We start from the raw sequence: 23766 nt of genomic DNA on the forward strand, positions 1-23766 counted from the left end.
TGAGAATATAAAATTCGGTCGTAAAAATTTGGCGTGGCGCCCGGGTATCGAACCCGGGCCCGCCGGATCACAGGGCGAGCGCGCTGCCGCAGAGCCACCACTTGACGGCATGAGAATGCTGCTATACTGCGTATATACACTCAAGCGCTCAAAGCAAAACTTTCCGGAATTTTATTGCGCATTTTTTGCGCGCATTTATTGCTAATTAGTTTTTGATGAGTCAATATTTTCTAAATTTCTCATTTTTAATAAATTTTCCGCTTCATATATAAAACCCTCTTTAGCATGTACAGCATCAACTTGTTTTGAATCCCCCGCCACCTCTTTTTAAAAGTCAAAGAGTTTTTAGAATCTTGTCCATCTGTATTACAGGTCGTCAATTTTTACAGCTCACAAGCTGTTCGTTAGTTCCTCAGATGTCCGATTCAATTTAGAGATTTTCAATTCTTCAATTCCGCGGCCAAAGTTTGTTTACATCATACGAGCGCCCTAACTCCTGTGCAATCCGCAGTCGCGCCACCCGTCGTTTCGCAATCTGCAGTGCACCCGAAATCTAATGCTGACAGCTCCCGTGTCCGGCACCGGTCAAATCGCACACTAAAAACGTTGTTATAGCAGCTAGATTTTGCGGTATGAAAATATTTCAAAATACGGCAACCTCGATCTCGGTGTCCGGCTTTCTCGGATCGGAATGCCTGCCGTTCTCTTTTCTCTGTAGTTGAGTAATTTTGTAATAAATAACATGCCGAATTCGAGAAATTTTACATTGAGTTGAAGTGATCAAACAAAGTTCGTAAAGCATGCTGCTAACCAGTCAAAAGTCCAAAAATTTCATCATTTGTTTTAATCAATACTTAAAATATCCTTATCTCTTATCACACGTGATATCGATCTCTTATCAATAACTCGAATAATCGATTCTTCGAGTTCGATGGCTCGATCTCGTCGGCCATTGTTGTCTTCAGCATCTCTCCGGCCGGAGGTTAGAAGTTCTGTGGGTATTTTGAACGCGCCCCGAAACTTTGTCTGTTTTTCTCTATTTTTCTCAATCATGATGATCATAGCCGTGCGATCAGAGAATTTGTGATTCCATTACTAAGGTAAGCAGGTTTCGAAACAGATTCGAGCTCCCTGAAGTCCCCACACCCAGCCTATCCTCAAGTTCCTTTACAATTGGAAACCATTTTTAGGCTTCACATGGTATATTTATCCTAATTCTTGTGCAGTCTTTCTTTCAGGAGTGTTTAAGTTTTCTAGTGGTGTCTCTAATGCTAAGTTTTTTTACTATACTCTAAACAGTCACAGTCGTGTTCTTAAGTTCGCGAGTTTTTTCGATGTTAAATGTTTAGTTCAGTAGTCGAGAGTATGATAAGTGTCTTTTTTTGTCAGTGGAACGATGTTCCGTCACTGTTTTCATACAATTCGTCATATTCCAGGTAAGAATTGCACTTAAAGTGTGAATATTTGATTAGTTCTATCTAAGATCTCATCGGTTATCTCTGACCTTGAAAGAAGTACCAACCGATTGTCTTAGTTTTGCTTGTAAGATCGCCAAATTGACCACTCTTAAAATGTTCGCATTTATGCATATCAGATGATATCTGGAGCTCCATTGAGTGTATCTGATAAATGCAGCAAGGTCTTTTTCATATCCTCATTATCTGATCTCTCTATTAGAGATCGTTGATATTTAAGTAAGTCCCGTTCACAGCCATCTAGAATCATCAGTAGTCAGGACCACTATAAAATTCATTGAAGTGGTTCTTACTCGTTCTAAGGCAACCTTTTTTATATTTGTAATGCAATGCTGAAAGCTGCTTGTTTCCAATGTGAATCAAATCATCCAACAATACACCGACTAGCAGCAACGCATTGATATTCGAAGTCAGATCGTTGCCTACGAGAATGGAGAGGCCGTAACTAGTCAGTTCTGTGACGTCAAGCTAGTAGATATTTACCGAAAACAATAAGCATCTCCGGGTCATCAGTGCATCGATGAGTGAGGCAGTCGCTGCGTGGACCAATCAGAGTCGCTCTCGATCGGCCGAAGTTGCGCGAGCGGCCCGTTTGAATCTGAGTGGAGTAACGATTTTCGGTATTACGCATTCATTTCCTCGATATTTAGACAATGTCACAAATGAACTAGTTAGTTTTCTAAAGTGAAATTTCATCCTCTTTCTAAACGGTTCTTATGAAATTTTGCGTCAGGTCAACCCTGAAAGAGATATCGGCGAGAAATCATCGGCGGCAAGCGTTCTCCCATAAGAACGCGTGTTAAACCGCGGCCGAGTTTCATCTACTAGTGTGACGTCACAGAATCGTAGTTACGGCCTCTCCATTCTCGTAGGCAACGGTCAGATCTGAAAATTCTCTTGAACTCTTGAAGGATATTCTGAGCCTTTACATGGTTCACTTTTAAGTGGCATGAATTCTTTAATCCCTCCAAAGCTCATGAGCCCTAATTTTTGTTTAATCGTCTTACTTAATCAGCATCCAGAACAATCTTTTGACATCGAGAAGTTAAACCATTCTATAAGCGTGTATTGTCTTGTCTGGGTAAATTCTTGCCACTAGAATAATGAGCAGCCCTGTATGTTAAGGAGCTAGAATTTGCATCAGATTTGCTGGCAGTTGTTTTTGTTGATCGTTATTTCCACAAGAGCGCTCTGTAGCATCCGCCTCAATTAATAATGCAAGCTATCGTTGGCTTATCAGATAACTGATGAGCCTTGCGAAAAAAATATACAGTAAGTATCATGAGCTTTAGTTCGGGAACATGGTCCAACTATAGGATGCATGACGGCAGACATGCCACGAGTCTTAACTCCTCAAGGATGCCTCAGTCAGTCAGCCCAGCACTTATATAGTTACTTATTTGCACTAGAACATTTTACTTTACCTTATGTATTGGCATCCTACGAATCTACTGCCCTCTTTCAATTCTTGAATTCCATTGAACAGCTGCAGAACAGTGGCTTATAAACGGGAAGTGATCAACTGCCAACTCTTCTAATTTCCTAAGTTTTGACTAAAATTCATGATCAGTTCCCCCTGAAGACTTTAAAGAAGGTAAATGGACTTATTCACTGTTCAAACACCTTTTAAACAAAATATTTGACAAGGTTTCCCCATCTTAATTGTTCTCTCTGAGGCTCTCCCATTCTATACGACTGCCATCGCGTGATCAAGAAATTTCTATGCCTCCAGCCGTCTTCACATACTCCAGTCATGGTGAGTCTTGGGTCACTGCTGGTAAATGGTCAAGGAAAAATTCAATCTCTCAGCTGCTTTTCATAACGTATGAAGCTTTTTAGAAGGAGCTGGGGAAAAAAATCTCATGCTGGAATGTCTGGGCTCTGCCTATAATTATAAATTATCACATTAAATTATGGATAATGTCATCTAAAATACAAATGGATGTTGAATTTAAAAAAAAACTGATGAAGATTTGCATTATCCTTAAGAGCCCTCAGATCAAGGAATTTCTTTATCATTTTTACTTACGTAATCATTAAGTTAAATTGAAAATTTCTTACACTTTGATCATAGCTTGATTTGACTTGCTGAGTTCCACTGTTTTGTTATACTGGAAATCAAGGATTGACAGTTTTAGTGGTCTCTTGATCCTTTTTTAAGCACAAAAAATGTCTGTTGTTATTTTGGATTTATCATTCATTTAAACACACTGTATGAAAACCATCAATTTGTCATTTTCTGCACGAAGGAATGTATCTCGTCTGCACTGTTTCTGTATTTCTACGAACATTTTATTTTTTCCAAGGAGAACCATCACAGCAATTTGTTTGAAAATATAAGTGTTTTTTTTTTCTCAAACGTATTATGAAAAAGCACTGACAATTTGAGGCTAATTTATGCAACAGTTCTCATCGAAAAAACTAAAATGCTAGTATGAAATACTGATACAGCGCAACCAAAATATATTTTTTGTGAAGAAAACAACAAATTTTAGGTCTATGTGCATTCTGAGCTAGCTTTGGCAGCTCTATTAAGTAGAGAGGTCTGACAGATCATATCGAAGGCCGTTTACATGTGAATTTCATGAACTAGCCTTGAATCCCATAGAAATGAAACATCAGAAACAGATGATCTTTAATGTGGTAGCAGCATTTCAAAACTTCTACAAGCTCTGAATCGTTCTACTTTAAAAGCCATCTATGAACAATTTTGGTGAATTCTATTCAGCAAAATATCTGCAAGAGGATGAAGTGTCTACAGAAGTGATGGATTTGTAAATCACTTCTCCTTGCAACAACTCCATGTTAAATTGATACGAATTTATCTCAATATTATGTGTCTTAAAAATGATTTGATTTAAAACAGAATAGGAATGAATGGATTTGATCTTCATTGTTTCATTTTGGTTTGCAAAGTTGGAGACAAAGGTTAAATTGAACGATCAGTAAGAATGTATTAATATTTACATAGTTTAGTATATTGTAATCTCAAGATTTATCTCCTAAATTGCTTTAGATCAAATCTCAGCTTTATCCACCAGGGTGGGCTCAAAAGATATTGATCAATAACATTATTTCACAAAGTAGGTCATCAGATGATTGAGAATTTTCGCGGGTGACTTGTAGGATTCATTTCAGCCAGCATTTAGTTATAAGGCTGCTCATCATCAGGATTACTGATTGTTTAGATTTGTAAGAAGATTTATCCTGAGCAGCAGGTAGATTTATAAAAATTCCTCATCAGGACTGGTGTATGATCACAAATTAACTACCATCTGGCACCAGGCTTCCCCTCCCTCTAAAAGGCAACAAGAAAATTTTCCCAATTTTCTTTCTAAGAAACAGGGTTTGATGCAGTGAAATTCCTCAGAACTGCAAAAATTTTACTCCAAAGCCAAAAGTTAGAAACTTGTTTTTGGGCATCGCAATTTTCAAACACTTCCTCTCAAAACTTAAATGAAATTCTTGAAGTCAGGAAATGAAGTAACTGAAAATATAACCTTCTCTTAAAATTTTGCACTCACTCGGTCTACCTGTTAAATCATCCTTGGCAATAAGACTTGACAAAAATTTAGCCACCAAATCAAATTAAGTAGGTACCTATTACTTATTTGCCTAATTATTTTTTTGTAAACTCTGATGAATTCAAAGCGATGGAGGTACATTGAGATTTAGTCCATTGTGAAAGTAGATGGCACTAAAATTAGTATTCTCTATTGACAATCATTGAAAACAAAATTTTCTCGAAAAAGTTACTCCGCACCATCTTGAATTGTGAGCTTTGAGTCAGGAAAATAAGAAAAGCACGTTTTTTTTTTCTTTCCTCCATTCACCAAAAATTTTCCATTCACTCTGTTACATTTTTCACATGTTTTAGTCATATAGGTACCTTTAATTTTTGTCAGATTTTTCTTTTTCCTTCCTTAAAGGAAGAATAGTGGAAATTACCTCTTTTAATAGAGCATCAATTTTCACATGCTGACAGCGCTTTTGTTTTTGATTGGGTTCTTTCTCACCTTTGCAAAATTAAATGAGTTACCTACACAGGGCTCATTTTAAATGTGAAACTCTTGAAAGTTCAAATCATCAAGTAGGTAATACCTCTTTCTTTGGGAAGAATGTTGATGAGCAACATCATTCATCCTGAAGATAGTGGCGCTTCAGCTTCCGACACAACTTTATGAAGTTTATGTTGACGCCTCAAAAAAACTTGAAAATATTGTTTTCATTTTGTCAAACATAATCAGTTTGCACCTTCTTTGGTACTTAGTCAAAGAATTTTATTTCATGGCATAAAGAAGTACCCCCATTGATGTTTGCACTAATTTTTTTTTGGAAACCTAAAAGTAGTAATTTTAGCCAACCAAAAGTTTTTTCCTTGTAAGTAGTAAGTTCTGATGGCTATGAGGATTGATCATAAATTTTAGGGGAAAATGATTAGCAATAGTTATAAATGATAGCTTAATCTTAAAAAGAAAAAAAATTAGATTCAAAATACGAATAGGTGATACTAGAATGTAATAGTAATCTGAATCTTTTCCACTAATAATCTTTTAGTCAAATGCCTCTCCCTTGAACTAATATGATGTGATTTTTCCAATAGGTTGTTTAACTCAGTCAGGCTGAAAAATGGATTCGGATAACTCCTCTTCAAATGAAGCGTTTGAGTCTCATGCTCGTAAGTGGGAAGATGATGAGAAATCTGACGAAGAGAAGAAGTCTGGCTCTGATGGAGAAATCAGCAACAAGTCAGAGAAAAGTGGGAAGTCCTCGTCTTCCTCCTCATCTTCTTCGTCATCTGACTCTGAAGATGCAAAATCGCCTGCGTCCAATGATCGCTCCTACCCCAGATCACCATCACCAGCAGAAGCTAAGTCCCCACGCTCTTTAATCTCATCAAAACACCGGCGATCTCCTGGCTCTGATCGCTATGGCACCTCTCCAAGTGAAATTAATTCCCCGAAACAAGGCCCTCAGTCTCCTGCAAGTGATAAAAACCCTGAGTCCCCCTCCTCTGATAGATTCTCACCCTCTTCTGTGGAGAAACATCCTCGATCACCGAGTCCTCAATCTCCATCTTCAGGTCATCTGAATTGGCGTTCTACCAAGTATAGTCGTAGTGGATCACCCAGTGATGGTGAGCGAAGTCCTAGTCCTGCTGGTTCCCCAGATGCTAAACAACGTTCTCCCCGGTCTCGAGACAAATTTAGGGAAAACTTTCATGATAGAAGTGTTTCTCCATCAGCACTAAATCGAGGGAATCGCTCTCCTCGTCAGTCAAAGTCCTATGCCTCTCCCGGTGGAAATAGTAATATTTCCTCCTCAAGCTCTTACAATTCCTCTAGGAATGCAGTCAAAGCAAAGAAAGAGCCTAATGACTCTCCTCAGTCCTCTCCCAAGAGAAGCACAATAGCTCATGAAAAACCCAAGATTCCTGTCAATCATGCGGAAGATCTATCTGATGTATCTGATGATGATTCTGGAAGCGATAACATCAGCATGGACGCTCAGCCAAGCTGTAATCAAAATCAAGTTGCGCCAAAATCTCCATCTCCATTAGATGACTCTGAGTCAAATCTGAAAAAGGTAATTCTTTTTAATAACTTAAAGAGTCTAAGTAAATCTCTGCACAAACTTTCCTCAGTTTTTTTTACATTTTATTACATTTCACCTCTGACATGGTGTTTTTTCGCCAAGAATTCAAGTAGTTTCAAGTCATTACCTCATAATATCTCTTCATTGGGTTTGTATTTGTTTTTTCAAAGGGGGCATTTTTTGTTTTATTATTATTATCACAAGTACTTATTCTTTATTAGATTTTACAAGGTGGATTCAATATTAACAGCAATCAACTGGAAAGGTCTATTTATACATTCTAATTTAAAAAAATTCTTATTTCTACTCTATTTTTTAGGTTTTTTTTTTAATCTATGGATGTCATGCAGTTGGCATATATCCTATTATCATGAACTAGTGCTTGCATCACTGTTAGATCACTGCTCCAATTATTAGTTATTCATCATCTTACTTGACTCTCATGAAGTGCTCTTTTCGACTATTTTATTTACTTTCAATAAAAACACTAATCTGGAGAGAAGGAAATGGAGGGTATGTAATTAAATCCTTTGCAATTTCAGCACACCTTTATCTCTGAAATTTTTGCTAGTTCAATTTCTTTGTCAATATCAGCACACCTGAACCACTGCAATTTTACTCACAGAACTACTTATTTCTGATATCATGCAGAAACTCCTCAGAATTTATTCAATTTAAATTTTCATTTTTTCCCCCCTATAAAATTACCACAGATAAATGGACTGAGTTAAGCAGAAAGGAACCAACCCACATTTTGGAAAAAATTGAGTTATGAGTGGTTTTGAACTCAACCACTTCTCTACTATCTATCGCCAAAAATTCAAAGTTTTTGTTGGAGCAAATTTTGCAGAAATTGAACTTGAAGATTAACTTTTACATTGAGTCTTATGCATGAGCTAAACTTTAAGCCTCTTTTTCTCGGTTCGATCCCGATGTGGCTTGGTTCCTTTCTGTTTAACTCCGTCCAAATGCTCTTCTAGGGTACAGAAAGTGCCCCTGCCCAGGTGTGTGAAAATTTTAAGAAGCCCTTCAAATATGGAAAGAGATGAACAGTCGAACGTCAAAGAAAAAAAGAAGATCATCATTTTTCAAATTGGTGGGAAATTTTGTGCAAAGCTAATGAAAAAAACTGGGAAAGCTAGTGGGTGGGCGCAAAGAAATGTGGAATTTTGGAAGATTCTGCATTCCCTGGGGCTGATTGATCAGCCTACTGATAGTGCAGGTGCTCTTTTCAGCACTCTTAATCTGTGCCAGTTGTTAAGCAATATCGACTTGGAGCAGATAATTTATTTTTTTCTTTTTCCTTGATTTGCTGAACGGCAACCTTCATGAAACAGTAAAAAAGTAAAGGAGTATTTTACCATGCAACTAAGTTGAGAGAATGAAGAAGATTCTTTCAGTGTCCAACCCTGCTTTGCTGTTTCCCCATCAGTAAATGTAAATTTTAAACGTAACTTCAATTATTTTCAGATCGAGAAAGGTGTTGCGCCAAGCACAGCTCTCGAAGGAGAAGAAGCTCTAGATTTCGAAGCTGAAGAATTAGTTGAAGAAGGAGAATGTGAGACCGAAAAAGAGAAAGAGAAGGAAAAAGAAATCGAAACTGAAATAGAGAAGGAGGAAGGAGAAGAAACTGAAAAGGAAAATAAAGAAGAAAAGACTGGTGAAGATGACGAAGGAGAGTGCAAAGAGGATCTTGAAGAAGGTGAACTGACGGATGAAGGTGAAAATCGACCTGAAGAGACGGAACCAAGACCCATCTGTAGATTCTATAGTCGTGGACAATGCACCTGGGGATCTAGCTGCAGGTTAGTTCTAGTGCTTGTGTTCCACCTTTAGGTCTATTATAGTCTGTTCATGATAGGAAGAACCGTGGAAAATCTGAATTCATAGCACCATTTTGAAGTGAGGTAGTGCTCGAGTCATTGTCAATGGTCAAGTCACTGAACTAACCCTGCATTGTACAGAGGGTTAATCATGAGTCACCTATCTGCCCCTGCGCGCAGTACATTGCATCAGAAATTGCCCCTGGGTCAAGCTCCGGGGAAAACTACTGAGCGTTGACCGCATCGACCTCAAGTTTCTTCCAAGACATGCGCAAAACTCAGAGAGTGACAATTGATGAAGGTCGAGTCACCTCCAATCTGCAGAATAGTGCAATTAATTTCAATTGCCTATGGTTCTTTCTATCTTGAACAGACTATACGTCAATTTTAGGGACATTTTTCATATATTGGGACCTTGTCTGCAGGGGTGGACAAGCACCGAATAAGGTTACTGAGAATACTAGCTCACTAGAACTTAGATGGGCCCATTTTAGTCGGTTTTTTGCGGTGTGAAGGGGACAAATTGGTCCAAAGTTTTCCTAAATATCAGCTGGCCCACCGGGATTTTTCCAGGTGTGGCAGCCTGCATGTCCACCCCTGCTTCCCATACATGACTATCAGTGCAGTTAGGGTGTCGCGTAATCTCAGTCTATCATATTAATTATTATGTAAATTTCTAATGTACACCAAAGCGGTTAAATTTTTATTTCAAATTGATTCTGAACTATTCTACATATTTAAAACATTTTTGATGCTTTTGGCTCAGGAAGTGATTCCATATCAACTTTTAAAATAATTCGGAGATGAGCCGAGGTTGAAGATGACAGATTTCAGTTGAGCAAGTTCTTCAGAGAAGTAGCTGTATATTAATGCTGTCTTGAAAAATTGTCCTATTGAACTCAAAGGAACTTTTACCTAATAGCAAGATATCTAGCAATCCTGCATCTTTAGGCTGCAACTTTGTTAGTTTTCTAAGTATTTCATTCTTGGTTTATACTACTGGTGTCGTATTCCACTTTGACCAAGTCAGAATGTCATAATTTTCTTTCATTTTTAGGTTTGTTCATCCTGGAGTTACTGACAAAGGAAACTACACAATGTTTGAAATGGTGCGACCACTTGTTCCTGTAAACGGGCCCTCTGCAATGTTTTCTCCTGCGGAACCCTTTAGGGCACTTGATAGACCAGCGGTAAGTATTAAAAATTATGTAACTATTTCTGCGCCATCTTTTCCAATTACCTCACTCTCAGTTTTTACAGTTTTAAACTACCGCCATGGGCACAATCAAGACCATATCCATTAAAATACATTAACTGAACAGCCCGACTCAGGCCCAAACTTATCTAAAGGAAACGTCTCCATATTTGGGGAAGTCCCACAATGTGCACGGATACTAAGTACTTGTTTGAAGCTTAGGAAAAGATAGATAGGTTCCGTCTTTAAATGTTTCATCAGAATATGTTTTCACACATTGACCTCTTGCCCCAAAAAAGTATGGAGAAGGAGGAAGATATTATTTGTTCCAATTTTGTAAGCAATATACTTCTTAGTTCTTAGTCATTCAAGCCTGATCATAAATTCTTAGATTTTATGATGGAGTTTTGGAAGCCCTTCTTCTATTTTAATTGGAGTTCATAGTTTACTTGTTACTATTTGATTCCTTTCATGAAAAATTGAAGTAGAAGTTAGGAAAGAAAAGAAAACTCTCTTAAATCAGAGTCGAAACAATCTTTAACCCACAGTTTGTGATGGAGTATCAGCAGTTTGCTGTCAGTTGAAGCGATGTGGGGTAACAGAACAAAATAGATCTGAGCGCCGGGCTCGAGACTTAGGCCACATACCACAAATAAAAAGAAAAGAGATGAAAAATGAGCAAGGACACAGAACTTTGGTTTGGCGTGACCAAAATCAACTAAAAGGAGACATTACCGACCCGAACCGATGAAAGATGGGGGTTAATCCTTGCGGATTACCCCCAAAAAGGGAAAAATCGAGAGCAAAACTTACAAGCACATCCAGGTAACAGCGAGGTCGAGACGAACTGAGAGCACTCTCGACCAACCAGAAAGCAGCACCTATGGCGTCGCTTTCTGGGTTCGAGAGTGCTCCCATGGGATTGGCTGCCGGCCTGGAGGGCGCCGAATTGATAAATTTTTTAAAATTTAAAGGGGACATACTACAGACATACTACACAGTCTACATCAGTGTCGTATGTTAGCTTGCTGGTTTCATCCTCATGAGCACTACTTGTCGTCACAGAAATACCTTGGTGTTGAACTAATAAGCTCATAATGGCATAGAAGGTGTCACAGAGTATGAGATCACATATTTGTAATTTTAATTAAAATCCTCACCCTCAGTTTATTTAATTGAAGTGGTCATTTTGAAAACAAGCAATCCCATCAACAACATGGAATGCTCTTGATTTGTTTTGAAGGAAGTCTGTATTATACTGGCAAGTCAAAAATAAGAGAAATAACTTGTTCATCATGTCCATTTGTGTTTTGTCAAACATTTTATTTTCATTATACTCTTTCCAACAATGTATCCCAAGAGGGTGGTTGACGTTTCGAAATTTAGATTTGCCCTTCCCTCTGAAGATTTTCCTTTTCAATCCATTGAACAACAGTCCAAACGGAGTCCATGTACCTCTGGCACAAAAAAAGGTTGTAGAAGAGCATTCTAGTTATTTTTGCCCATTTCTGTTGGAATATCAAAAGAAGAGAAATAATCAAGGTATACTCTACTACAGGCATGGACAAACGGGGTGCCGAAGTGGCAGCGCTGAGAATCTAGGCCATCAAGTGACTTCGCCTTACTGTCTTTGCCGCGCAGTTCAAAGTGAGGTTCTGGCAGATCCTGGTAGTTTCAATAAGATATCAGATGAATTTAAAAAATTGATAAAACTCCAAGTAACAAAAAACTTAACTAAGAACACCAAAAAGTAACACAAAATTGACGAGACCCACTCTCAGAACAGAAAATAAACAAGTTTTCAATATGACATCGCAGTTGTACCATTAGATGCCGTCAAATCTACCCGTTTTGACGATTTTCTAAAATTCCATTTGTCCATACCTGTAGTAGAGTGTACCTTGATAAATAATTTCATATCTTTCATTTAACCTAAATACTCTCTCCATTCTCTTATGAAATCTAAAATAAATTGTGACAGGCTTTTTCGGTTTATATGATTGGCTAATGAAAACATTCTAAACCCCTTGTGTTGTTGTTTAAAAAATGTTCAGTGACCTAATTTTATCACTTTAATCCAGGCTGTTGGACAATTAATTCGAAAGGAAGAGCCACCAGTTGCTGAATCTGCATGGGAACGCGGACTGAGACAAGCCAAAGAGGTAAGCATGAATGATGATACCATGAAACTTTCTCTCTCTCTCTCTCTCTCTCACAAACTCCAAAAATTGTAGTGTGGATGTAAACAGGGCTTTAAAACCCTGGTATTCCAGTAAAACCAGAAAGATGTAGGAAATATGTTTTGGCAGTGAAGGCCATAAAAAGCCTAAAAACACAGACAGTCCAACCATCTTGAATGGTTGTAAGAAGCAAAGTTTGTGTTGTAGTAGTGTGATCCAAACTTTCTTGCAGAGTTGAGGCCATGGAGTTTGGGGCTTGCCATGTTTGCACTCGTTTTTTTAATACAACTCAAGATTGCGCAACCTAAATTTTTCTGAAGGACCCAAGTGCCAAAATCGAAGTTTCAAGAAAAATGTAGAAAACTGCTCTGGCCCAAACAATGTATGAGCCTGAAGATTACCTTTTTGAAAGTGGGTGCCAAACATTGAATACATGGCAAATGGCACACTTTTTTCCGTTTTTTGCAGACTTGGATTTTCGCGCTCGGACTCTTCAGAAGAATATTGGTTCAATTACAATTTGGTAATCCTTCAGTACTTGAAAAATTTAGGAAGAGAAAAAGGCAAATTGTAGCAGGCGTTCCTCATATTGTACAAGTTTTCACTTTTCCTCAAGTAAGGAACTGCTGAATCTAAATAATTCAAGATTGTTCCAGCAAATAGTTTAAGTCAGGAGAAAAACTAGCGGTTAGAAATTTTGCCGGAATTTGATTTACAACATTCGTCAGAAAATGCAAGACTTCCTTTAGTTTTGCCATCAAGTGATAACCTTTACCTCCTTTGATCACCATCCTGATCCTTCTTCATAGATTAAGTTTTTTCATCTTTGTTTAGGCAGCCTCCACTACTGTTGAAGGGTTCTTTGCTGAGATTTTGTTACTCAACAGTTTGATTCTGTATTTTTAGATGTTGCGGAAATCAACCAAACGGAAAGAAACTGAAGTAGATTTTGAAGAGAAGAAAATGAATCTGACGCTAGGTCAAGATGAACTTGATAAAGAGAACGAATACTACACTCGCACAGCGAGTCCGCCTATCAGTCCCCGAGAAAGGTATGTATATCTTATGACATGACAAGGCTGGTTAGGATTTTAGATTACCATTACAGATCATGAGACTCTACAGTAATGGTCTAGTTACTATGATAATTTTCTACTGAAGAACATTACTTATTATTTTGTAGGTGTAACTAACCTGAAACACTTCAGCACGGTAACTTTTCCCTCTTTAAAACTATTTGGTATTAGTATAGCCAAGTACCTTACCTAACCTCATTCTTCCCCTTCTTTTACCTGAATTTGTGATTTACTTACCTCAAAGAAACGGAATGAAAATTTTTTGACAGCTGTACTTTATTGATTTGTATAAAATACACATGCCCTGGATGCACTTTATTTCTTATTTCAGTGCCATTTAATGAATTCATGGACCATTTAAATGTATCCAAAGTTACTGTTTTTTGCAAAATTAAGATGTGACCCTGAGGGCAGGAGAAAAGAAATTGATATTTCTGGGAAATGCGTAATATTGGTGGATATTTTAACCGAACCAAATTCACAAGTATAAAGTGGAATTTTGATAAATGATAAATTTGGATAAGTCAGATTTTTTTCTTTGATCCTGTCAATCTTCCCATGTAAACAAAATAGTTGGTTCCAGGATGAGTTTGAACCTCCAGTCTTGTACGAGTCAGAAATTTGATTATTCCAGGTGCATTTTTAGTTCTGTTGTACTGTATATCCTTCTTTTATTTTGTATAGGAAAGACTCTGAGCCTGGAAGGCATCATCGTGCAGTGGTTGTGGAACATTTTGAAGAGTATCCTGGTGTGGTAATGCATGGGGATGGTTACCTACCTCCTCCACACCCTCTTGCTGGTGCTAGGGGTGAGTATTGGCCACCAGGCCACAGGGTCCCTCACCACTACCCGCCTCCTCATCATCGTATGCATTATCCAGCAGAGTATCCTCCTCATAGGAAATATCCAGCTGATCAGGTCCCACCGTATCATCGCTATCCTCAGACAGAAGAATACTATGACAGGAAGTATCCGCGACAAAAGCACCCGCAGCGAGAAGTCATCGTGCAAAGAGCCAAAGACTCGAGGGATGATTTCAGTCCTCCCTCCCGCCGCGAAAGACGCGATAGTTCAAGAGGTCGCGAAGGAGGAAGAGGAGACGAGTGGGTGGACTCGTGGATGAGATCAAAGCCCCCTGCTCGTCGAAAGTCGCGTTCAAGGAGAGCATCATACTCCAGTAACTCTTCATATAGTTCATCGAGTTCAAGTGGTAGCTCCAGTCGGAGCAGTTCTTACAGCCGTTCCTATAGTAGATCCCGTTCTCGATCACGCTCCTCTTCGCCCGTGCCATCACGCAAAAGGGGCTCTCCAAGACGCCCTCCTGCGGGTGGCCCTAGGGGCAAAATTATCTCGCCTGGAGTGAGCCTTTCAGAAAAACGTGCTGTTGCTGAAAGAGCTTTGCACATGAATCCACCTCCTCCAAGTCCGCATACAAGTGGAAAATCAAGGACATCGCCTTCCGGTGAAAAGGGTGGCGTCCCTCCGAGACTGCTTGCCCATTCAAAAGCAGCAGTCGCCTCTGCAATGCGTTCAGCACGTTCTGCCTCCAATTCCTCCAGATCTTCGTCTGGTTCTTCATCTCCCTCATCTAGTGATTCATCTGAATCGTCTCTTTCTTCGTCATCAAGCCGCTCATCTCGATCTGCTTCACCTCCAGGTGAGTGATTTTTTGATTAATTACACCAATCAATTAAAAACCAAACAGTAGTCTTGTGGTCTGTGAAACACAGGACAGAAGGTGGTCATTGTGGTGCTGAAAGGTTGTTTCTTTTTGAGTTTTCGATGCAAACCCTCCATCTTTTTTAAAAAAAAACCATTCCTTCAGTATGGAAGGCAGTTTAGTTTGATTCGGCAAACTTATCTGTCTTATAACTGAAATGTCAAAGTATAGTTTTGTGCTTTTTTATGAGAAATCCACCTAATGATGCCGCTTTAACTGATAATTCTTCCAAGTCAGTAACACTGTTTTTTCCCCCATCTCGATAAATGCAAATGGGAAAAAAAACAGCATCGCTAATTTGTAAGAATCGCCATTGTGTTCAACTTACTCTTTAATTTTGAATGTACAGTTGTCCAACTGTTTTCCAAAATATAACTTTGTCAGTTACTTCGATTTAACTTGCACCAAAGGTACAAGAAGTTTTGTGATCCAATCAGAGTTGTACCGACCTGATACGTAAAAAAGAAAAAAATCAAAATGTGAAACACTAAATTTTGAATTTTCAAATCTTGCAAACTTTTTTTTTTGCTTTAGCATGTCGTCTCAGGGTTATTATTCTAATGTAGTGGGGCAACGCCTTTAAGCAAAATTTGTTAAGAATGTTTGTTTGTTTCTTTATGTTCAGCTCGAGGAAAGCGCTCGGAAGCAGATGTCAGAGCAGCACCATCAGCCACTGTTAGGAACAAAGGAGTGGATGCTTTAAAGGTATTGGACTAATGTTTTTTTTTTCCTACTTTTAATATTTTTGAGGTATCAAGTGATAAACACTTGAGCAGTTCCTGAAATTGAGGCTCTGGATGCGGAAAGGGCACTTCTTGATTGAGGTGTTTCAGAATCTCTGTTGCAAATTAATCCCTTGGAGAAGAATTCAATGGGTGATTTTTTCTGAATTCTTTCTATAGAAAATTGTGGAATCATGAGGAATATTCAGTAAAATTTTTAGTGAAATGGATGCATTCACTCTCCTTACAATGAATGAAATATTAGATGAGACTCTGAAACACTGCACCGGAGGAGTGCCCTTTTCATATCCAGGGCCTCAAATAGTGCCTTATTTCTAGGGTTTTTGGAACAATACGAAATCTGTTTTCACAAAGAACTCCATGAAAAGTCTGTTTACTGTGTCACCAGATGTAATTGAAAGCAGATCTCTTGAAGTATTATACAGTGTTGTTTTTAATCTAAAAATTAAACAATGTTTTTAGGGAAAAAAAAACAAAAAAAAAAAACACAAAGTATAATTTGTTTGTTATGCGGAGAGATGGTTCATGAAAGAAGAGGCACAGTTACAATAGGATAGTACAAAACAGGGATGAACAAGGTTTCAAGCCTTCCCCATTTCTTTACAATAGAAAATCATGAGATAAATGTTAAAAAACTGAGTTGTTCAGTCGAAAGTTAAACAGAAAAGAAAATAATAAAGAAACATTCTTCAAGTGAGACATAACTGAAGCTCAAATTCCCTTCGTCACATAGAGTGTGACGCAATTTACGAAGGGCTCTCAAGAGCTTTGGATAGCTTTCTAATGAATACTTCTTGATGATAACCTGTTATTCATAATCTACACTATATTTCTTCAAGAAAACTATTCTATCTGTGTTAACATAGGAGTAGCTTTTCTCTGCAAGAAGAATTAAAATGAATGACTTGTTTTCTTATTGCGTCAGCTGTGCAAATAAAATCGATTTAAACTCAGAGGGAGATGAAATAATCTTCAAGCTGCTGTAAATTTATCTTGCGTGTGAATTCAGTTATTTCACAGCATTTGTGGTTGTTTTGCATTTTCGTTTGAAAATGCCCGAAACAAAGGTTTCAGAACAGTCAAAATCATACATAAGAAAGCTGTGTAACAGTTAGCACAGAGAAGAAAAGTTCTCAGCAATTTTAAAGAATATCATTATGAGATGTAGTACCCTTGATACTCCTTTGAAAGTTTCAAAGTATCCCAAAAAGACAGGGTTGCCACAGTCAGGGAATACTGGGAAATGTCAGGGCATTTTAATAAGTCAGGGAAAACCTGGAAACGTCAGAGAAAATGATGAAAGGGTCAGGGGAAAATTGTCAATTCACCTTTATTTGCTTTTTAGAATGGATTTGATGTTTTGAACAACACATTTTGCCTGAAAACTATTTCAAACCACGTCTTTTTAACCGTGTGGCATATCTTCAATTGTCAGGGAATTTTCCTCCAATATGTCAGGGAAATTCAGGTAAATTTCAGGGAATGTCATTCTAAATGTTGTGGCAACCCTGAAAAGATTTTTCTCATACGTTATTTCCATCTCCATAAGTCTATTTCTCTAATCTAGTTCACCCTGGAGCATGAATTGAAACTGTTATAATTTTCTCGATGAGTTTCTCGGTCTTTTTTTCATGGAAAATACAGTTGTGCAACCTTCAATTATATTCAAATTCGTTTCTTTCATTGCAGCTTTCAGGACAGAAAGAAAAAATCAAACTTAATTTGAAGAACTCCCATTCCAACTCTGGTATGTAATATTTCAATATCATGAAAGTTCTTTTATGCATTGCACTTTTTTTCAAGTCACTCTTTTATTGGTCTCCTAATAATTTAAAAATGTATGCCATTTGAAGATATTAATTTAACTATGTGGTTTTCTTTTTTATTTAAGTCTGGAAGAGTTTTTAATAAATGACTTCCACAAAAATAGACCAAGTTTAAAATGAAGAACCAAATCTTGTCAAGATCTAGGCAAGGAAAAGCTGTCAGAAATCCTTTTCTTCTGTAACATTGTTGCTTCTTTTAGGTTCACGGAAAAAAAAAGAATTGCTGATTCAGCAATTCAATTGCTAAAAACAGTGAGTGCAATGTTTCAACGCAGATTTTACAACAAAAAATGCTACTTTAACCACCCCCGTGGTTAAATTCGTTTACAATGTTGTTAAAGTAGCATTTTTTTGTTGTAAAATCTGCGTTGAAACATTGCACTCACAGTTTTTAGCATTGAATTGCTGAATCAGCAATTCTTTTTTTTTTCCTTGTTGACTTCAAGTTTATTTGAAAGAATGTGGCCAATCACATGGGTTAAAATGAGAGAAAGTGCTGATTTTTCAATTCTCCTTGGCAACCGAGCTCCGCACGACTCAATGCCAGAGATAGAGCTCTATGTTCTTTCCTGCATTCAAAGTATGTTTTCTGGACTTAGAAGTTACGCTTTTTTTTGCCTCCATCTGGGAAGTAATCCTAACTCATTTTTCAAAAAAAAAACAATTCCTCTCTGTCTCATCCAGTCTAAATATGAATCTATCTGTAATTAACCGTCATGGTACTCTCTACAGGTTCTATAGCTGGTAAGAAGCGACCTGCAGAATCACCACTGGATGAAAAGTCTCCACCCTCAGGAAAGGTAAGGAAAAATTTCATTTTTCATTTCTTCAGGTGTCACCTGATAAATAATAATACCCCATGTGTGTGATCTGTATGCTAGTCAAAATCCTTGTCTTTTCAGTCTTGCTAGTACCTTACTCCATAGAATTCACGCATCTGTGTAGAGGTGCAAGAAGTTTCACAAAATGCGACAGTTTCTTGCAATCAAGCATTTTATGCCTTGCAGAAAAATTTACTATCATTGAAAAAGGGCAGGAAGCAGTATATCTCGGCAGGGACGATTTTATTGTCTACATTGTTCTTCTCGTACAAAAAACTGTGTAAAGGAACTATTTGCCGGCCAAAGTCTCTCGGGCTTAACTGACCCATGCTGTCACTCTTGACTTCAGAAATAACTATCTTACTAAAGGTGCAATGAGAATGGACCAAAACCAATCCACACAGGTCAGTCATTCCCAAGGACGAGTTTTGGTACTCTACTGCGCAGTGATGTAGTATTGAGTGCCTGCAATGTATATCTTGTGGGAGCACCCATTGTGACGTAGCATTGAGTGCTGCGAGTTAGGGCTGGGCGGGGGAGTGGATTTCAAAAAAGCTGCGCAATGACTGATCTGTGTGGATTGGTCTTGGAATGGACCATTTGGCAAAGTAAAGAATTAGGCTAAGCTTCACAGTACTTGTTTTCTCATCAAAGTTTCATGGTGAATAAGGTGGATGCGTCAAAAATTTAAAAATGTAACTCATACATGTGTAACGGATATTTTATTAATTATCAATTCCATCTTTCAACTCTTTGGAAAATCACAATGTATTGAAATCAAGTCGGTCATAACATTAACTTTTGTGTACTTTGCTATTAAGTAATACTTTTAGTGAAATACATTTTTCTTGGTAATATTAGAAACACTGTGCATCGAAGGAGGATTGAGACGTTCAGTTCATGAAATATGTAAAGTTCGAGTGGGAGAGGGGTTGATGAGAGCGCTTACACCATTTTGTTTTAATGCATTAAAAAACAGGGACGTTCGTCACAAGGGCGTTATAAGGAGATCAAAACATTTTTAATGAAATTTTGTGATGTTTTCATTTCTCGGTCCTAGTCATTCAGTGTTACACTCGGTTATCTATGAAGTTCTAAGTATTTTCGGTTTGTACATTTTTATTTTATACCATGACCTTTTTTTTTTGCAGTCCTCATCCGGAAGTAAGGCAATGGCAAAGAAGGCAGCACCTTCAAGGAGAGAAGAATTATTGAAACAGTTGAAAGCTGTTGAGGATGCAATCGCTCGAAAGAGATCTAAAATTGCTTAAATTAGTATCCAGTTCTTTAATGGTGCGATATTGTCTCGTTGTGAATCAAGTTTTTCTTTTTTGTATTTGTATGATTATTTTATGGCACTATCTAGCTTTTAAGGTGTAGCATTTATTTTTCTAGGAATTGTAAAGACTGTAACTAAATTTCTATCATTAAAAGTTTGGTTCTCATTTTGAATGAAAATAAATAAATTAATGCCAATGTACATAAGCTTTATTTCTTGCTCCAAGACTCGGTCATATTTTTTCTTAAATAAGCTGAAAGACCATGAAAAGCTCTTTTTCACATTGGACCAGAAGACAAGTTGCAAATATAAGCATTTACGTAGATGCATGTTTCTTGACGAAAATCTCTTAAAAAGAATGATTTGTGCTACGAAAATCTTTAAAATCAACTCCTTACTTAGGTATTAACGTTTATAGTTTACGTTGATTACAGGAATTTGGAATTCCTGGCTCTCAAGAAAGATAATAGTCTACTTGAATGAAATCGAGCACTGAAACGGTTTGGCAGGCTTCATGATCGAGTAATTTTCCCACTTTTTGTTGTTGAAAGTCTTTACAACTTGCAACAAACGAGACAAAGCACGAAGATTGACATTGCCATGTTCTCATACCTCAGAGACTTTCATGGTAACGTTTATCAAGCAATTTAACTCGTTTCGACTTTCGTTTTTTATAAGCTGAAGGTTTGAATTTATGCATCAAAAGATGTTAAAAATCTTAGTTAGGAGTTGATTTCAGTAACTTGTGTTGCGCTAATCGTGTTTTACATGAAATTTTGATTGAGAAACATGTATCAGACTGCTTAAATTTGCACCTTGTCTGTTAGTCTACTGGTAATAAAATATTACAACATTAAAATACAATTTAAATTTTATAATTCAATATTTTTACATCATAAGTATATTTTCGGGAAATACATTGAAAGTTGAGGCAGGCAAAAAACCAAAAAAATATTTAATTTGACAAGTCTTTTGTCATTATTCACCGCAGTAGAACTCTAATTTGCTCGATCACAGTAAAATCTTCAGTTGATCGGCTAGAAAATTCACTATTCTGTCGAAATTCTGCTAAGCAGAACCGATTTCTAGGGTGACTTTTTTCACTTTCTTATTTATTTATTTGTATTGCCATAACTAAGAATAAACTGATTTTTCTTCACTTTTTGTGAGGAGTACAGTAGGTACGTTTACATAAACCCATCACTTTTTAAAAAATTTCATAATTCAATAATGGTCTATGTTAAACAGGAGAAAATAAGCCGTTGACATTAAACAGTATCTCCAACTAAAATTTTAGGAGAATGCCATTATGTTCCTTTTTGCAAAATTTTGCCGTATATTCTCGAGCTCTAGAAAATTCATTCAAATGAAAAATTCCCATACGTAACCAGCAGTCGTGAGGTTCAGTTTTTATGTGGTGAAAAGACTTCTTTCTATCCAATCATATCTCTTTTACGACCTCTTGCCCGGACATCTGATAATTTTTTAAGAATTTCTTTTGCCTTATCTTTAAAAACAAGCTGATAAGCGTTTAGAATAGCTCCGAACATTTGTGCTACATTAGAATGTGTGCTGAGCAATGCTCGCTCAAGAACGTACAGGTCCACTGCTTTATCTTCACTACTTTGTTGGACATAACTGAGGCCGAAGTCGATCAAATGCAGTCTGACACTACCATTGTCCTGAGTTACTAGCATATTGGATGTGGTCAAATCGCCATGAATTATATTGGCACTATGCATTTTCCCGAGCAGCCTCCCTATTTCTTGGGATATGAATTCCAATTCGTTCAGATTATTGTTGCTATCATCGGTTTCACTGAGCTGAATTATGTAATCTTTCACTGTCAGGCTGTTTTCCAAATTTTCCATCACTATCCTTTTACGCTCAAAGTCCACCAGATACAATGTTGGAGTAGGGATACCTATAGAAACAACAGAAAATATATAGAATAATTAAAAACATCTTGCATAGTGAAGATGAGAAGGGTTCAAAAAAGAGAGTCTTGTTAGAGACAAAGGTGTAGTACTAAAAATTAATGAATAAAATTTAATTAAATTTTTGTAGCTGAAAGCATTTAAAAGCATAAAGTAAATCAACAGTGTAAGTCCACAATCACATATCTCGGTTGCGGTGTCTGAAAATCTCCGCCTTTATGTTATTTTTTTAAAGGAGAACAAATTGACATCATTCCTTGAAGTTTTTGCAGAACTTTCTTTGCACAGAGAAAAAAAATCCCAGCAGTTATAAAGAATTACCGTTGAGTAGTTTTCCGTTTAAAAAATAAAGTATGACAGGAAGTCTGCGACACTGCAAACCGAGTTATGTGATTGCCAACTTACACCGTCGAAATACAGAAGGGGGTGGCAAGGAAGCTCCTCTTAAATTTGGCTGTGACGTAGAAACGTACATCAACCCACTAGTTAACAAGAATGAGGAAGGCGTGAAAACTGCTTTAGGCAAAAAGACGACCCAAGACGACATCATCAGATCTGCAATTGCTTGCTATGACACGAGGGCTTTTTTTATCCGAACCACAGAGGATCTCAATTGATTCCGCAGTGCCTCACTTTTAAATCCTGGTTCAGACCCCTCCTTGCGTTCCTGTGGGACGCTAGGATCCCTCTCAGGAGGTGGGTTGGGTTGCCAGCGGTTGCATGCGATCCTAACGTCAGTCGGGTCACTTTGATACGTAAAAATCCCCATTCATTGCGTTCCATGAATAAAAAAAAGCCCTATAGAAATACAGGGTGACCCAAGCTTGAACCACTGAGGGGTTAGTTTGTGGAGTAAATAACCAAACACCAGCCTCAGGTGGTGTGGAAACAGTAGTTTGTAGAAACTTGGCACAAAGTTTACCTACATTTGAGCTGCATCAAATGATGCATTTAAGTAATGCAATATGATTCACCCCAAATAAATTTACACGCTTTTAGTTTAGGACAAAGATCCACAGTCTTGATTCTTGCATGTACCTACTTTCAATGCAAAACTGATGATCTTCTGGAGCAATTTAAAAGTGCGTAAATAAACTTACTTGGCATGGACTCTGCGGAAGTTGGAAATCAGTCTGGGCACAAATTTCCATTTGGAGTTTGTCGGGTCCTCCGAATATGTCATAACTGAGTCCCCTTTTTCTCTGATTCTATCAAAAATAATAAATAATTGACCTTATCTGTCGGTCAACTCAACTTCACCTTGCAGATAAAGTTAACCGAAAGTGCAGAAATTTACCATTATCTAATCTATCCTTACCTGCAGATCTGCAGCGCACCAAAGTCTTCGCTTCAGCTTTGATCCTTTCTTTTGTCAAGTAAGCGTCCAGAGTTGAATTCCTATAACTTTTGGTGAATCTTTCCTTCATTACGCTTGATTTGCCGAGATAATTACCGGTAAACAGTCTGGCTTCGGCACCCTGTTTCCAAAGAGTAAAGTCATCAGTAATATCAGTTTCCATTTCAGAAACGGTTCTCAATCGTTAATCACCTCTTGCTAACGATAAATGTGATAACTAATATGTGTCAGAGGCAATTATAAACGTCAAATCATTGTATTGGGAGCACCGATGGATTATTCATGACAAACCTCTAGTTCTATCTGGAGGAATTCATGAAATTAAGTTCATGGAAATTAATACCACGTAAAGTCCACCAAGAAGATGGAATGAAATTTAAATCACGTTACCGTCAAATAAAAGTTAATTTTAAAATCGGCACTTCTACTCTAGAGAACATTCAGACAGAAGTATCACCAAAGTATCACTTACATAGAGTACAATAGAGTCGCAAAGTACTGGATCGCCGATGAAGTCACTTTTCGAGGCTGTTTTGTCCAGTTCTCCGGAGACTAGTGTGCGGCGACTAGCGATGACGCATACGCAGAGACTCGCGCTCAGCGCTCCCCACTCCCGACAGTCCCGACTCGGCTCCGTTCGTCGGCTAGACACACACTGAACCAGCTAAAATAAGTAGGCCGGTAATAAGTCTGAAATTGAGTCCATATATGAATATTATCTCGGAGTAACATACATTA

At 37.7% G+C, this 23766-nt stretch overlaps 2 protein-coding genes across 3 annotated transcripts; one reads left to right on the plus strand and one right to left on the minus strand.

Annotated features, from left to right (window-relative positions):
* The first annotated feature begins 904 nt into the window (after positions 1 to 904).
* LOC109041244 (uncharacterized) lies at positions 905 to 19940 on the plus strand. Of its 2 annotated transcripts, none has more exons than XM_019057511.2 (11): positions 905 to 1100; positions 6079 to 7061; positions 8541 to 8875; positions 9951 to 10083; positions 12170 to 12250; positions 13175 to 13320; positions 14029 to 15002; positions 15691 to 15770; positions 17498 to 17555; positions 18367 to 18434; positions 19607 to 19940. In XM_019057511.2, the coding sequence occupies exons 2-11, from the start codon at positions 6105 to 6107 to the stop codon at positions 19724 to 19726; spliced, it is 2952 nt and encodes a 983-aa protein (XP_018913056.2). In that variant the 5' UTR covers positions 905 to 1100; positions 6079 to 6104; the 3' UTR covers positions 19727 to 19940. The 2 variants fall into 2 exon arrangements, with proteins under 2 accessions (XP_018913056.2, XP_018913057.2); XM_019057512.2 differs by lacking the exon at positions 905 to 1100 and adding an exon at positions 1221 to 1436.
* Positions 19941 to 20593: 653 nt separating this feature from the next.
* On the minus strand, positions 20594 to 23494 carry Tcs5 (TP53 regulating kinase). Its single transcript, XM_019057513.2, has 2 exons — positions 22990 to 23494; positions 20594 to 21658 (listed from the first exon to the last, which is right to left on the minus strand). The coding sequence occupies exons 1-2, from the start codon at positions 23189 to 23191 to the stop codon at positions 21168 to 21170; spliced, it is 693 nt and encodes a 230-aa protein (XP_018913058.2). The 5' UTR covers positions 23192 to 23494; the 3' UTR covers positions 20594 to 21167.
* Positions 23495 to 23766: the final 272 nt, after the last annotated feature.

The sequence above is a fragment of the Bemisia tabaci genome, chromosome 1 (assembly GCF_918797505.1).
Source record: "Bemisia tabaci chromosome 1, PGI_BMITA_v3".
NCBI lineage: Eukaryota > Metazoa > Arthropoda > Insecta > Hemiptera > Aleyrodidae > Bemisia > Bemisia tabaci.

Coding starts and splice junctions, on each gene's coding strand:
- Tcs5 (XM_019057513.2), bottom strand. CDS start 23,191: ATGGAAACTGATATTACTGATGACTTTACTCTTTGGAAACAGGGTGCC. Junction 21,659..22,989: donor GGTGCGCTGCAGATCTGCAG/GTAAGGATAGAT, acceptor TTGTTTCTATAG/GTATCCCTACTCCAACATTG.
- LOC109041244 (XM_019057511.2), top strand. CDS start 6,105: ATGGATTCGGATAACTCCTCTTCAAATGAAGCGTTTGAGTCTCATGCT. Junction 15,771..17,497: donor AAGGAGTGGATGCTTTAAAG/GTATTGGACTAA, acceptor CTTTCATTGCAG/CTTTCAGGACAGAAAGAAAA. Junction 17,556..18,366: donor GAACTCCCATTCCAACTCTG/GTATGTAATATT, acceptor TACTCTCTACAG/GTTCTATAGCTGGTAAGAAG.